The sequence below is a fragment of the Drosophila willistoni genome (genome assembly GCF_018902025.1).
Source record: "Drosophila willistoni isolate 14030-0811.24 chromosome 2L unlocalized genomic scaffold, UCI_dwil_1.1 Seg139, whole genome shotgun sequence".
Lineage (NCBI taxonomy): Eukaryota > Metazoa > Arthropoda > Insecta > Diptera > Drosophilidae > Drosophila > Drosophila willistoni.
Genome location: NW_025814046.1, coordinates 2,777,009 through 2,793,081, shown reverse-complemented (window position 1 = coordinate 2,793,081; position 16,073 = coordinate 2,777,009). Strand labels below are relative to the sequence as shown.

Here is a 16,073-nt window from a genome sequence, read left to right as displayed (position 1 = left end):
CCTCGTCATAGTCCTGGAGGGTTAGGTTAAGTGCATCAAAAAATCAGAAAAGGAAACTACAATCAAATTAGGGTGTGTGTGTGTGAGTAACTGCGTGTGAGTGTATGGTTGTATGATGGCAAAACAATTGTCCCTTGAGGCAAATTTTGAGCACAGATTGGGCACGAGTCGAGAGGCAGAAACCAGAAAGAATCGTTTGGCTTAATAGCACCCTAATTGAATGTGTAAATATATTTGCGGATTACACACACACACAGACAGACAGGATAAGATCAGCAGGTCCCTCTGCTCGCTGTGTGTGTCCTCCTTTGACAAATTGAAATTTAATTTATATCAACTGGCTAAAGTGATTTTTTATTTATTTTTTGTTGTTTCTGATTCACAGAAATGCCCAGTCCGCCGGTGCGACATTGTTATAGTCCACCGCCTGGACCCCCAATGCCAACACATGGACAGGCTCCACCACCTGCCACCATAGCAGCGGGCACTGCTGCTGCTGCACCACCGCCGCCCCCATCTGCTCCAGGCAGACTCCTGAGTTGGAATCACAGTGCTGCGGCTGCAGCTGCTGCCGCCGCTGCTGCTGCTGTGGCAGTGGCCTCCAATCATCAGCAGCAACAGCAGCAATCCGCATCCAATGAACAGTCCTCGATGCCTCGCCTCAAGGGCCAGAATCTCGGACTCATCTGTGTGGTGTGCGGCGACACTAGCTCCGGCAAACACTATGGCATTTTGGCTTGCAATGGTTGTTCCGGCTTCTTTAAGCGCAGTGTCCGACGCAAACTCATTTATCGGTAAGTATTTAGATCCATTAAACGTAAATGAAAAGTTGCAACATTTGTTACACACACACACACACAAAGACACCCAAAAAGTGGGCGGAATGAGGCGTGTTGGGTGGTGGTTTCATTTTGACTCTGTGCCTCAAAGACTGTCTGGCGGATTACAAAACGCTTTCAAATCCATTTGCAATTATTCAAATCTCTGGGATTTGAGAGTCAACTTTTGAATGCCCATATTTGCCGGCATTGACTTTAAGAGACGACAAAATCCATTCCATCCATCCATTCCATGTATATGGGCACCACCATGGAGGAGGCATCATGTGCGGACCAGCAACGTTTATTTTCCGCTCCTTTTTTTTGTTCGACTTTTTTTTTTTCTTCCTTTTATGCGTTTCCTTTTGCTGTTTGTTCAGCTTAAAATGTAATTGAATTTAAAGTGAGGATTTCATTTAAAGTTTACTTTTTTTTGCGCGTTTCTCTGTTTGAGGGAGGTAAATGGAAATGCTCATGCTATGCGTTGCTTAAACCAGTTGGGAATTATTAGACGAAAAAGTGTGTGAAGGAATACTGAAGGTGAGAATTCCGTTGAGATGTGTATATTGAGCTATTTTTTGTTATCCTTTTTGATATCTAGCTACAATGATGGGCTGTTCAGGTCAATTCGAGCCTGCATATCCCTACAAAAGGGTTCCGATTTCGATTAAATCCAAAAATATCCTGTCTTTTTAGTTTCCTCTATTTCGATGGCTTTGGGCAATATAAATTAATATAAAAGACTTTAAAAACACCGTCCATTTATGTCTTTATTTTATAGGAAAGGACATAACTACTCTCTCTATTATTCAAAGAAAGTTGTGTTATCAACTAGTTAATATAACTACAGTATATAATACAGTGGGCTAAAAAGAACTGCAACAGGTTCCATTTTAATTTCCGGATGAATTTTCCACTACTATCTTCAAAAAATGTTTCAACGGTTTTGAAATATTCTAATCCAGCGATTCCTAAGGTTACACAGTGGAGGTTAAGGTTATACATATAGAGGTCTATGGTATTCTCGATAGTGGTCTAAAATTTCAGCAATTTGGATGTGTCTCCTTCTGATTTAGACTAGTAATAACATTCAAGAATGTAATGAAAAGATAAGTTTGGAAATCATACTAACAACTAATCTTATCCTAGTCTCCTTTACGAAATTTACCTCAACCTGCCTTGCCACGAATGCAATATATAAGATTCCAATATAACTTTGTGTAATTTTCAATTATCATAAAATTAGAAAGAAAATTCCCCAATCAAGACGCAACTTTCAATAAGTTTTCTGACAGTCAACAAATAAAATTATGATACAGTAAATTCTCATTCCTCTTGGTTTGGTGTCTGCCGCGGTAAATCACAAATGTCGAAATCTCTATATCCTTTGCCATTCCCATGAGATTGATATGGAGGGCTTAAGCGCAAAACACTTGGCCAAATGTGACCTGCCCGGAACGTACACACACACACACAAAGAGATAGACACACACACCCAAAACCAAAATCCAGCCCACATTCTATGCAGACTAAGCCAAAGTCAAAAAAGGAAAGGCAAAAACGAGAAGAACAAAAAAAAAAAAGAGGGCGGCCTTCAATAAAATAGAGCAGAGAAAAGATTTCCCCTGTTGAGCCCTAAGCTCAGGATGACTATGACTCGTCGAGGGCTACAAAAACCAACGAAACGGGTGAAGGGAGAAAAATAAGACTAGTGTATATTTTCACCGACGTGACTTGATTTTGCAATAGCCACCCAATAGAGTCTATGTGAGGACAAAGGAATGCTGTTTTTATCGTCATATATCTGAAATATGGTTAAGTATTTGTCCCTGGTGGTCAGATTTAATCGTTTTCAATTATAATCAATTGCTTTCAATCAGAGTTTTGCCCTATAAACTTAAGAAATCCACAAACTCAAGAACTATACATTAGTTAGTTAAAGGAAATCGCATTTAAGGCGCTACAATTATGGGAAATAACATGTAAAGGTCCACTCTGTTTTCATAATCCTAACAGATTTGAAAAAGTATTTGGAGTCGCACTTAAAATGGCATATCTAAAGATTTGAAATTGTAAAAGTGTTCCCCCTAAAGTAGGCAATAAGCAAACAAAGAAACTCAGGCTGCAGCTAAAAGATTACGCAGATAGCAAATATTTTTTGTGAAAAACTCTTTAGCTGAAGAAAACTTGAAAAATTTTTCTAAATTTTCTAAATTTTATCTTCAGACTCCCTATTGCATATTATAAGGGGCTCATTTGCATCATTTTACTATTAATAATAAAGCAGTGTTTTGTTACTGACAGGATATACATATTTTGACTTGAAATTGTCGTCCTTAAAATCGATTCTATAGTTTTTGCAAAGTTTTTTGAAAAATAAACTTCATAAATTAAAGTGGCTTTAGAAATTTAACTAAAATAATGAGTTAATTTTTTCAAAATATTGTGGTTTTTGAAACCAAAGTTGTTGTATTCTTATAATAATAGTTTTCAAGTGAAATAGTTAAAAGAAATTAATGAATCAATAATTGTTTTTGATATTAAAATCATATTCCTAATAGAGTAGGAGTACTTATTTGTTTCCATTCATTTGATTCGGTTCTCTATTCGCTTTTATCGGTTATTGAAATGAGTATGTTCGATTACTACGTCATAGAATTCATTTCAGTTTCTAGCTTTATTCATTAGATTCATTATGGGACCTTATGTTTTTTGACACAAATGTTAAAATAGCAATTAATTTTAACATCAATCATTCAAATAATTATTTCTTATGTTTTTAAAAATTCTCCAAAATGGCTTTAAATATTGCTTCAAGATTTCTTTGATTTTTATAGACCTTTTTTTGTTATTCGGTAAAACAATTATTATTTTTGTATATCATTTAAAAAAACATATTCTCTATATATTTTCAAAAGAAAATAGTTGTTTTTTGAGGACTTAGAAAATGTTTTTTAACTTAATGGTCTTTATGTTGAAAACTTTCATTTAATAGGGTCAAATGTGTAAAAGATTTCTTTAAAAATTGCCTTAACAAAAATTTGGTTAGTCGATTAGATTAGGCTGTTTAGGCCTAACTCTTTACTTAGAGTTTTTTTATAACTTAACATTCCCTGTGATATATCTTCGAAATTCTGATTCATAAACTGCAAATAATCAAACCCTTCTTCTAATAGTAAAGAGTATAAAAACTTAGCATTTACGTGATTTGTTTTTTGAAAAAAACCAACCGAAAACATTTGCATATTGTGTGTGTGTGTATCTCAAAGATACATTTAGTTAAGTGCTTAGCCAAAGGGCACACTATATAAAATGGTCTCCATTTTGTTTCTCTTTATCTTTCTTTTTTTGGTTTTTTTTTTTTTGGTTTGGAGAACATTTGCCATTTTGTGCTTTGAGTTTTGCCCCACACACACACACACACACACACACACACACACACACACAGAGAGACGGCTTAAAGTGTGAAAGGGCGTACAAGACGATGGAATGGGAATGAAGATGGGAATGAGGATGAGGATGACTACAATCATTAAGGCTGAAGTGGTTTTAGTTGCTGGGTGGTGCAGACGACGCCACTCAGTCGTGATTGTGATTTGATTAAAATGCCACAAGTGCACCAAGCACCAAGCAGACAGAACAAAGACAGAGAATTTAGCATCTCCTTTCTCGGATTGGAATTGAAGTGCTTTGGGTTTGTGTTGTTGGGTTGGTTGGCTGGCCTTCCGCTTCGTAGGATTTGACAAATGTTGCAATTTTTGATATACGGCAAATCTTGTTAGAGACTAACTTCATTATTGACTGACTACTGCATTGTCAATTCTTCAATTCTAATTTTAGCTGCCAGGCGGGCACTGGACGATGCATTGTGGATAAGGCCCATAGGAATCAATGCCAGGCCTGCAGGCTCAAGAAGTGCCTTCAAATGGGAATGAACAAAGATGGTAAGTGAAATAGTTAAGCCATTCTCACATCACTCACCCACTTACTCACCCATTATCATAATCATATTCGGTCTAATGAAGTGAAACCTGTTTAATTGGTCCCTGGTACTTAAGGCCTCAAAACCTCAAAAGCTTCAGGTACACGTGCCGATTTCATTATGAATATGTATCTAACCTCTATCCTCTATATATGTGTAACCCCTTTCTCACGAATGAGCAACAACCGAAACGAATGAAGCAATGGGATTCAATGCATCTCTTTTGGGTGGTTGTGGTGGTGGTGGTTATTCACCTTCTAATGGTTGAAGGGGGTGGGGCAGGCGGGGTTTGCCCTTTATTTACATATTGCTCAACCAATTGATTTGTTACCTGCTGCTTGTTGTCTCTGACAGATTCTTTTGTCTATGGCATTTGCCACTTGAATGGGCATCAATTGTTTCTCATTTCAAAAGGAAAAAGTTGTTGTTCACTTTTTACTGTGATTGATGAGAGCACAATAGTTAAGAAAACTGACTCTCATACAGAAAACTCTATTGATATTGAGTCATATGAATGTTGCAAATTCTAAAAGAATGAAATTTCTTCATTTTTTATATAAAATATGAATTTTTTAAGTGAACTAATACAAACAATTTGCATCCACTTACAATTTGAATTTATAATTAGTCAAAAACTTTCCAAACAATAAGAATGTTCTTGTTATTAAGAAAATATTTAGAATTAATTAAGTTTAATCTTGTTTATGAGAAAATTTGCAAAAAAAAAACATCATTTCATTAAAAGAATTTCCCATAATTGTTTCACTAGATATTCTAAATTTATATATTTGATAGGTGTAAATATTTTCAAGTTTCGCGGAATAAGTCAATAACGTTCGCTCCTTTAATTAAATTTTTTTATTGAAATTAGGTATTTTAATTGAAATTTAATAATCTAGTCAAAAAAAAAAATATAGTAAATATACAATTTTATAAGAAAAAAAAAATAAAATGGGAAACCAAACTGCGATTTTTAAAAATATATTAGATTTACAAGTTAAGGTTGAAAATATTGACTTTAATCTCTTAAAAAGGTTAAAAAAACAACATTTGAAGGTGTTTTAAAAACTTTCCTGTGTAACGATACTTATTTTTTTCATGAGGTCTATGCAGAGTAAAAGTTAAACTGGATACAATAACAGATCTATGTGAAGAAAAAGATCTCTGAAATCGGAAATCTTCAAGTTTTTTAAATACAAAGTTGAATAAAAGATTGACTTATTGGGATTGTCCAATATCTGGAAAAGTATTCAGCTGCCTATTTCAACATAAACATATACATATTTTGACCCATATTTTAATTTTGAATGTATGTATGTATGTATTTGTGGAATTCGTTACCTTCCCCATGTTTGCTTCTACTGAAATTCCAGAGTTATGTTGTCTTTACTTAAACTAACACAACTAACTATCTGATGAGACAACATATTTTTATCCTGGGTTAGACCTATGGGCTTGATTCATGGAGGAAACATTAAGATTTTCGGCTTAGGATTGCCTTCGCAATCAGTAAAACAAACATTAGAATTTTCGGAATTTCGGAATTTTTGACAGTTTGAGGATTTATCAAAACTGCTCGACAAAAAAGACAATGGAAAAATTAAATACATGTAGATATTTCAAGTTGCTAGTGCTTGTCGAAAAATTTTATTAGGTTGATAATTAATAACTTAATCCTATGCTTATAAAAATCATAAGAATATTCAGAAAATTATAAAAACAAAAATCTTTGTTGGCTTGTCCAGAAATGCGTTATACTTTTATACTTTTGAAACGGAAGTTAGTGCTGAAAAGAACGTCAAGTTTTCCCCAATTACTATTGCGTATTGTTATATTTTAGTTCCCAAAAGTATGCAACAACTAATTAATTAATCTTTGGCCCCATTTATTAAAATGAGTTTAGTTGCATTCGAATAAGTATTTCATTTAATTCAAATACAATATGCAAATATTAATTAGATAAGCCAAAACTATTTATTTAAAGTGTTCTTTTAAAATTCCTGTAATAATTTGACTGTAATTAGCACTTTCTACATTTTTGGTCCCTGAGCTATGAGATTTTCCCTCGCTTTTCCCATGCAGCTCAGCCAGCAAGTCTCAGCACTTCATTATCTATAAATTATGCTAGGCATATGCGAAAAGAAAAAAAAAACAAAAAACCATGAAAGCCACAAAATGGATAGCAGGGAGTTAGTTTGAATAACGCAAAATTGCATAAACAAATGGGAAAACAATTTGTAGGCGTGAGTCATGAGGCGGCAATGGCACGTGACCACAAAACCAATTTACCATGAATGAGTGTGTGTGTGTGAGTTAGGTGTGGATGAGGGGGTGGGAGGGGGGTTAGAGGTTTATGAAGAGGTTATACCTGTGAGGCATCAACGCTCAATTTCGTCACTGTGACATTTTGCTCATTATGGGCACACACACACACACACACATCTTGCGGGATGGATTGAAATGGAATGAATTAAGGCGTGGTTTTAGCCAAAACGCTATGAGATTTTTGCATTTGTTTTCCAATTACAGCGGTGCAAAATGAGCGACAGCCACGAAACACAGCCACTATAAGGCCGGAGACACTGCGGGAGATGGAACACGGTCGAGCCCTGAGAGAAGCAGCGGTGGCTGTTGGTGTTTTTGGGTAAGTTTTTGTTTCGTGTCATTTGCATGAAGGTGCAGGACACAGGAGGACACTCTCACTTACGAAAATCACATCAATTTGCAGACCTCCCGTGCTATTATCACCGCCCTGTTATGGTTCTGGTCTGTTGCCTCCACCCTGTAAGTAGTAGCAGTAGATCCTTGGGATCATGTGAAAATTGATGTAACTTGGCTTGTGTTCTTGTTTGTAGCTTTGGGCAGTCTGCCCACAGGACGTCTTTTGCACCACCAACATCTTGGCTCTTCCATGCATATGAATCATGCCAGCAGTTTTCCCATGTTTAATGCTGCAGCCACAGCCAAGGAGCAGAGTGTTTATGGCATGTCAGCCATTTCGATGGAACAAGTTTCACATTCAACCAATTCGAGAAGTAGTAATCATTCCATAGATCCCAGTTCTCCAGTTCCGGCCGAGACTACACCCAATGAGAAGACAAATAATCCAAGTGGCAGCATTTCATCCATAAGCTCATCCAGTCCCACCATGGAGAATGATAATGATGGTAAGACATAGAAGCTGTTTCAAAATGAACTTTATTAAGAACTTAATTCTTGAAATGGCATTTCAGATGACTCCATAGATGTGACCAATGATGAGGAACCACATACGGGCGGCAGTAGATCTACGGATTCCGCTTTCATAATGCCTCAATTTATGTCACCCAATCTCTATGCCCATCAACATGAGACTGTTTACGAGACAAGTGCCAGATTACTCTTTATGGCCGTGAAATGGGCCAAAAACTTACCAAGTTTTGCTCGTCTCTCCTTTCGTGATCAGGTAGAACAACAAATAGAATAAACCTAAAACCTTTTGTAATAACTTGCTTTTGATTATAGGTAATTTTACTCGAAGAGTCCTGGTCCGAGTTATTCCTTTTGAATGCCATACAATGGTGTATACCCTTGGATCCCACAGGCTGTGCTCTCTTCTCGGTTGCCGAACATTGCAATAATTTGGAGAATAATAATAATGCCAATGGTGAGACATGTGTCTCCAAGGAAGAGGTAAGGTGAAATCACATGGCTAAGTTTTCTTATTCTAACTTGAATACCCTTTCCTTTCTCTAGTTGGCAGCCGATGTGCGAACCCTTCATGAGATCTTCTGCAAATATAAGGCTGTGCTGGTCGATCCAGCTGAATTTGCCTGCCTTAAGGCCATTGTTCTTTTTAGACCCGAAACACGTGGCCTCAAGGATCCAGCGCAAATTGAGAATCTTCAAGATCAAGCTCATGTAAAAATTCATTCTCCTTAGATTAATTTCGTGTGTTAATTTATTTTTACTTTTTTTAGGTCATGTTATCGCAGCACACAAAAACCCAATTTGCGGCACAAATCGCTCGTTTTGGCCGTCTTCTGTTGATGTTGCCATTGTTGCGTATGATCAATTCGCATAAAATTGAATCGATCTATTTCCAGCGCACAATAGGAAATACTCCCATGGAGAAGGTGCTCTGCGATATGTACAAGAACTAGACAAATCGATTCTATATGTGTGGCTTAAGTTGTAATGTAATTGAAATAAACATGTTTTCGTGTCTTGAATGTTAAATTAATGAAGGGCAAAATATTTATTTGTGGTTTATACTAATTGGTTTAAAAATATATAAAAGCAAATGGGGTCATATTTGAGTGCATTTTTGGTTCACTTTTATAGAGAAAGGGATCCAGAAAAATATTCAATCATATAACAAGATTTTCGGCTTCGAAAAACAAATCCAGAGCTTCGAACTTCCCATTGGTTCCTCCCAGGCAATTTGTATATCCCTTCATTATCTATAAAATACAGAGGTAAATCCATACATACATAAATTATATGTATTATATATATTTGTTATTGGTGTTCCATTGGTGCATTGACCAAGTTCATGGCATTATTTTCTTATTAGAAAATGATTTTTCCATTTGCTATAGTTACTCAAAAACTAGTATTTTAGACAATTTTTGGAAAAAAATTGTTATGGGCAGGACAGGGCTGAAGTTTTTTTTTTTTAAAATGCTAATTGTATAAGGTTTTTTTAAAATACGAAGACCTAAAAAATTGATCCAAATAGATTCAGAGTAAAATAAGTGGAAACATCAAAATTTATTTTTCTAAAGCAGTCCTCGGTAGATGAGTTGTCTAAGTGGCCCAGTCATTTAGTCAACTGAACAACGAGGATCCGGGTTCGTATCCCAGGCTAGCGTATGGATGTAGTTTTCGTCTAACAATAAGCCGAAGGCCTTAGTTGCCAGTGCTTGTAAAATATAGTTAGGTTGATAGTTTATAACTATATCCTATACTTTAATAATAATAATATTTTTCTAAATTTCTAAATACATATTTTTCAAAAAACTTGATTTTCAAACATTATTTCCTCACTTTCTCATTGGAGAGTGGACTTTACATTTTCATTTAAGCGTCGAAGACTATGCACCCAGATATTTTGGTGGAAGAGGAGTTTTCACTAAACCAGATAAACAGACTAACGGAGGGACAGACTATTTATTTGGCTTCATATACATATGAAAACGTCTCGTCGAACTCATCAGGGATATATGTACATAAGTTTAATTTGTTGTAATAAATTGAATCAGAATTGAGCAAGGTATAAGTCAACAATGTATTACATCCAAATTTCTAACAAATTCTATACTTTGCAGCCGGGGTATGGAATTAAGCTAACAATAAGATAACGTGTTTATTTATTTATTGGTAAAAAGTTTATTTGGAATTCTACATAAAATTCGATGTTGTTGTTAATCCGCCCTAATATACACGGTACGGTCGAAAATGTTTATGAAAAGAAAAAATCGCACTTCTATCTTACAATCTAAAACAAAATTAGAGTACGCAAAAAATGAATGCATGATCAAAAAATCTATGTTTTTGTTTTTAAGAAACCATCAACGTTTTTCAGTTTTATTTAAAAAACAAAAACGTTGAATAAACTAAAACAAAAACTGAAAGTCAAGAAATCGAAAAAATTCGTTATGAAGATTTTACACTTTAATTTATTATTTTACATAAATGCAGGCATTATTTTTTTTCATCCACTAAATGTTGAAAACGTAGAATTTTCACATTCTTTAACATTTGAATTTTGCGCTCAACAATCAATCAACAACAAGCGCCCTTAGCACTTCCGTTGAGTAAGTTACTAAGACCCTTAGGAGTTTACTCAGTAGCCAACAGATGACGCTACTTCTGCTCAGTGTCGCCATCTTTGGAGTATTTGACATTTGAAATTTAAAGCGTTATGGCAGGACATAGCAAGGATTGCGCATTCCTTTAGTAGCTTTTTTCGCTTCGACGGCAACGGACACGCTCTTGCTTGCACATTCTTGCTTAATTTCGTCTTTTTTGCTCTCTCTCTCTCTCGCTGTCTCGCCACTTTCCGCCGCACGCCATTAACCACCACAAAAACAGAACAGAACAGAAAGGCAGGAAAGGAAAAGCAACCGCAACATACAACATACAAAAATCCACATACCAATACATAAATTACAAAAGGATTAGTGAAAAAAAACCCGAAAAGAAAATGTGAAAAAATATTTGGAAAAACGGAAGCCTAAAAGGCACAACTCTTTAACGCTTTTTACTGATTTATACGTTTTGTAATTCGATTATAATTTGCATAAAAAACGGATATATTGAATATCGAAAACGGAAAGGACTATTTGCCAATCAACATAAAAAAGTGCTAAAGACATTTTGTCAAACGAAAACGAAAAAAATACAAATAAAAATGAAAATAAACCTAAGGACCCAACAAGGAGAGAGAAACGCTTGACATAAAAAATAAAAAAAAATATTCGCAGTTACGTAGAGGATTTACAACCGAAAAGCAAAAGGGGGGAGGCGGTCGTATACATTCAGCAAAAGGAAAAATAAAAGCACAGACAGTCTCTCATACACACACGCACGCACACACACTCACAGCAGTCCTTGAAGCATCGTTAGGGCCAAAAGCATCTCAACTTTCAACCCCCAACATTGGGTGTGACAAGGACAGGGGAGTGAGGGATGTAGCTGAGGCAAACGAACGAAACGAAAAAATCGTCAACAAAAAATAAACAAACGCTGTCTGCACCGTTATGTATACGTATACGTAATTTTCCGTTAGCCTGCTACAACTCTGCTTGTGCATGCTCGTTCATGTCATCGTAAAAGAGACGTTTGGCATTTGCGAATAAGGTAATTTCGCAAATAAAGAAAAACTATTGTGTGCACCCCGCAGCCCGCAAGAAGCTCCCTGTCATAAATGGGATTTTCTTATCAGCATTAAGTGCGCCCACGGGATACTTTCCGTTATTTTTTTTTTTGGGCCTATTGTGAAACTAAAATAAAGATACAACAACAACAATTCCATTTTGCAGCCTATTGTCAGTCAAGACAAGAAGTCAAAGAAGAACAACAACAGAATCCGTCCATTTATTATCAACCAACAAACAACAAAACAAAAAAGGAAAAACGGGGAATTGTCAGAATGTTTGGCTCCAAGTTACGCTCCTGGATGGAGACGCATATTGGGCGTACTCGTAAAAAGGGCAACAAACATAAGCAAGCAGCAGCAGCCGCAGCATCGGCAGGAGATTCCAATATACATGGCAAAAAGTCTGGAACTTTACCAGCTACAAGCAGTAATCTAACCAGTCCAGTTCTCACCAGCAGTGGTAGCCATAGCATAGCTAGTCCTGTGCGTAGGCGGGAGGTATCACCCATACAATGTCATGTAAGTGGAAATGAGAACCTCTAGAGAGAAACATTTTAATTATCTAACTCAAATTCCTTACAGACTCCCAGTCGTTATGGTTGGCAATCGCCAACGGATCAAGATTCTCATACCATTACATCACCCAAATCGGATAATCTTCTCTATGCACCGCATCATCATCATAATCATCGCTATCAACAACAATTGAGTGTGCCCCTAGGGAAGGATAATTATAATGGCGACAAATCTCCCATACGTGTCAATTGTTCATCTTCCTCGATATCATCGCTATCCTGGTCAACGGGCTCCAAAGAGCCATCATCTGCAGCGGGCAGACAAAATTCTTACAATTACCCACAACATCAGCAATCGCAATCGCAGCAGCAGCACCATCAGGAGGAGGAAGTCCATCATATCAAGGCAGAAGATGAAGTGGAGTACGAGGAAGTTGGTTCTGTGATTTTTCGTCCCTTGATGGACTATCCACGTCCACAGTCGGAGAATTTGCAATTGATCTACGATGAGGCTGAGGCCAAAGAGAATAGCAGGAATAGCAATTATGTGCATTATGGTCGTCTATTGCCCTCCAAATTGGCGCCAGTTCAATTGGGTGAATCCGTGGAGAGTCTGCCACCGCCGCCACCACCACCGGCGCCGGCATTTAGTAATCAGAATGCCATGGCCAAGACAACGTCATCCAACTGTCGTCTGCGTGGAAATTCGCGTGGCATGCCACGTAATAATTTCATGCCCGGACCACCGCGTCCCCATAGTCTTTCGTCGCCAGAGAGCGCCTATTCCACTGGTTATTCCACTGATGGCACCTCACCCTGTGCGGCCAGCAATTATAATCCTCCCGAGTATTACATCAATATGCGTACGGGTACACATTATTTCCCCAAGAGTGTCAATTCGTTGGCCATCGAGGCAAAACGTTATAAATTTGGCTTAAATCGCATTGAAGAAATGTCCCCCATGGATCCCCTGCCAAAGAGTAATTTCGCCAACTCCGCCAACGCCAATGGCAATTGCTGTCTCCTGGAGCCGTCGCCCCGACAAGGACCAAGACTCTTTGAATGTAAGTACCAACAATTAAATATGCGAAAACCACTCATGGCCCCTTTTTTCCGTTCTCTGCGTAGCTCCTTCGCCTAGGCAACGTTGCCGTATACGTACGAATCCCTGGTATAACACAAATGAGCAGCAACAGCAACAACATTTGGCAGCAAATTCGGGAAATTTGCGAAACTTGGAGTTGGATGCAACCAGCACCACCTCCTCCAACATGACAACCACATCGTCGGGCATTAAGTCGGGCAATGAAGTGGAAATTTCAGCTACTAAGAAAATGGCAGCGGCTAACAGCGCCAGCGAAATGCCTGAAGTGGCCGGTGTTGGGGTTGCAGTTGGGGTTGGAGTCACTTATGAGTCCTCCGAGGGCTCTTCGTCCTCGTCGACTGAAGTGGAAAATCTGCATGCTCTCATGCACACGATGAAACGACGCCACATGGAGCAGGGGGATATAATAACCACCACCACAACAACCTCGGCAACGGCTGCTCCAATTGTAGGAGTAGCACAACTCAGCGATGATGAGGCCACTCTCAATGAAATGATTGGCAAATTTGATGAGAGTTACATCTATGAAAAGGAGACGGATATACTTAGGTACTTGACCTAAGCCAAAGTCCTTTAAGCTAGAGCTACTAACTAAAAAGAACTCTCTCTATCTATGTTTTTGCAGCAGCGACTCAGATCCCACAGATTGTTGTGCCTCTGAATTGGATACTGGCCAGGATGCTGGTGATGAATGCGATACTGATGAATTGCTGGATATTGATTTCATTGATACATCCTCCATGCAAGAGGTTATGCTATTGGATCAACGTAATTTGGGCAGTTGTCATTATTATCCCAATCAGGCGGAACCAAGTCCATTGGTTCTACGCAGATCTTCGACAAGATCGCGACGACGTAAACGTTTCCTCAAGACACGCAAGAAAAGTTGTGAGAATCGTGAAAGATTGCCAGAAGTATCACCTATGCGGGAACCGCGTGGCACTCGCAGTGTGGGAGGAACTCCAGTTTGTCTGCGACGTCATCTGATGGTCAAGGAGAGGTAGTTAAATCAAAGAAAATCAACCAAAAACCTTGAATTAACATTTTAATTTCCTTTAAATAGAATCTACAAGACTTCACCGCTTTCGAATCGTTCGAATTCTTTAATATTTGGCAGTATTAATGACAAGAACTTTATGACCATAGCGGAGAGTGAGAAGGCTTTGCTCAAGGCTGATCTCGAGGCGGATATGAAATACAAACAGCTCATAATGGAGGCAGAATCTTTGCTAGAGTCCATGAAGAATAGTTTGCAGAGGTAGACTATCCCAGTCGAGGATAAATACTATAACTAATTTCCTTCTTTATATTTTAGCATACCACGCGACACTCCGGTGGCCAGTCCCAGACGTTTGAATCCTTTGGCCAATAAGCGTGTGGAAATGCTTAAAAATAGTGAAGTAGAAACCAAAAAACAGGCACCACCTTCTGTCCCTGCTCCTGCCTCACCACAGGAACATGAATTGGCAGCGGCTATAAATAAGCGCATAGAGCTCTTGAAATTGGAAACATCTATGAGTGGTCCCTCACCGCCAAATAGCCCCAAAATGAATCGCTGTAGTCCACGTAAAACACATTTAACAAACTTTATGAATCAAAATAATCCACCAGAATTGCCGCCACGTAAGATCAATCAAGCTCCACCTCTGTCACCTCAATTGCAATTGAATGGCAGACGTCTGAAGGGCAACGAAGATGTCGAAGAGAAGTTGGCCAGTCAATCCAATAACTTTTATTGTCCACATAGTGAGCCATTGAAACGTAAAGTCTATAAGGGCAGCTCATCATTTGAACGCATTAAGAAAACTTTCGATTTGGAATTGGGTAAGTCTTGATATCACAAGTGATATTGAAAGGGATTCAAATTTCGAAAACTTCTCCAGGTGATGGCGAGCGTCGCAAGTCAAAGGGTTCACAATCGAAACTTTTGGCTTCATCGGTTTCGGTATCGGCCAAAAGTTCCATGCAGGATATGACTGGCACAGGTGAAGACTGCTCCACCAAAGGAGAAAATCACAAACAGCAGTTACTACTAAGCACTATAGTGGATCTAAAGCGTAGTCTAGAGCATCAGAGTTATCAATTGAATGGCCTGAATGTTGATTAGAAGAGAGAGAACTGAATAGAACCGGGAATACAGAATATAGATTATTCATACGTAAACAAACAAAAAATTAATCCAACTAACTAAAAATAGTAATCTATTTATAAGTTCATGAATACCACAAGAAATCCCCTCAGACTTGATACAGAATTTGATAATAACTTACCAAAAATGTTATGAAAGACCTATTTATATATACATATATATATTTAATAGGATATTAAGGATACTCTATCAATAGACTGTAGAATCTATCTTTGTTTAAATGTAGTTGATTGCCATGTAGATAAATGGTAATTTCTTTTTATTATTTAAATTTCATTATTCTATTGTTTTCTAGTTGTATTTTTTTCCTTTTTTCTGGAAACTCAAAGTAAAAAATGGTTTAAAAAACCTCGAACAAAAACTTGAAATTCCAGGATACACACACACACAATTAATCAACTATCTTAATCGTAGTAGCTTTAACTAATCACACACACATACATATGTCATTTAGTCAATTTACCATTTGTTGGTAATAACATACATATATACATATATATCTAAAAATCCTTAGTTACTCTCGATTCCTTGGAACTGTTTTTTGGTTCGACTATAACTATGATTACTATCCTAAGCATATCCTATCAGATATATTATATTAGCAACAATTTCCATTTTGTTTTCAAAACTAAAATCAGTTGA

The 16,073-nt window shown here is 37.4% G+C and overlaps 2 protein-coding genes across 3 annotated transcripts; both read left to right on the top strand.

Moving 5' to 3' along the window:
- The first annotated feature begins 391 nt into the window (after positions 1–391).
- LOC6638491 (photoreceptor-specific nuclear receptor) lies at positions 392–8,987 on the top strand. The gene is made up of 9 exons (XM_002061352.3): positions 392–794; positions 4,659–4,762; positions 7,330–7,444; positions 7,529–7,584; positions 7,656–7,967; positions 8,034–8,245; positions 8,305–8,472; positions 8,536–8,700; positions 8,760–8,987. Exons 1-9 carry the CDS (start codon positions 439–441, stop codon positions 8,940–8,942), a joined length of 1,671 nt encoding a protein of 556 aa, XP_002061388.3. The 5' UTR covers positions 392–438; the 3' UTR covers positions 8,943–8,987.
- Positions 8,988–10,776: 1,789 nt separating this feature from the next.
- Positions 10,777–15,683, top strand: LOC6638492. 2 transcript variants are annotated; one of them, XM_023176602.2, is made up of 8 exons: positions 10,777–11,643; positions 11,826–12,181; positions 12,245–13,241; positions 13,306–13,831; positions 13,911–14,282; positions 14,346–14,540; positions 14,598–15,106; positions 15,166–15,683. In XM_023176602.2, the coding sequence occupies exons 2-8, from the start codon at positions 11,936–11,938 to the stop codon at positions 15,387–15,389; spliced, it is 3,069 nt and encodes a 1,022-aa protein (XP_023032370.1). In that variant the 5' UTR covers positions 10,777–11,643; positions 11,826–11,935; the 3' UTR covers positions 15,390–15,683. The 2 variants fall into 2 exon arrangements, with proteins under 2 accessions (XP_023032370.1, XP_002061389.1); XM_002061353.4 differs by having other exon boundaries at positions 13,908–14,282; positions 15,166–15,682.
- The last annotated feature ends 390 nt before the right edge of the window (positions 15,684–16,073 follow it).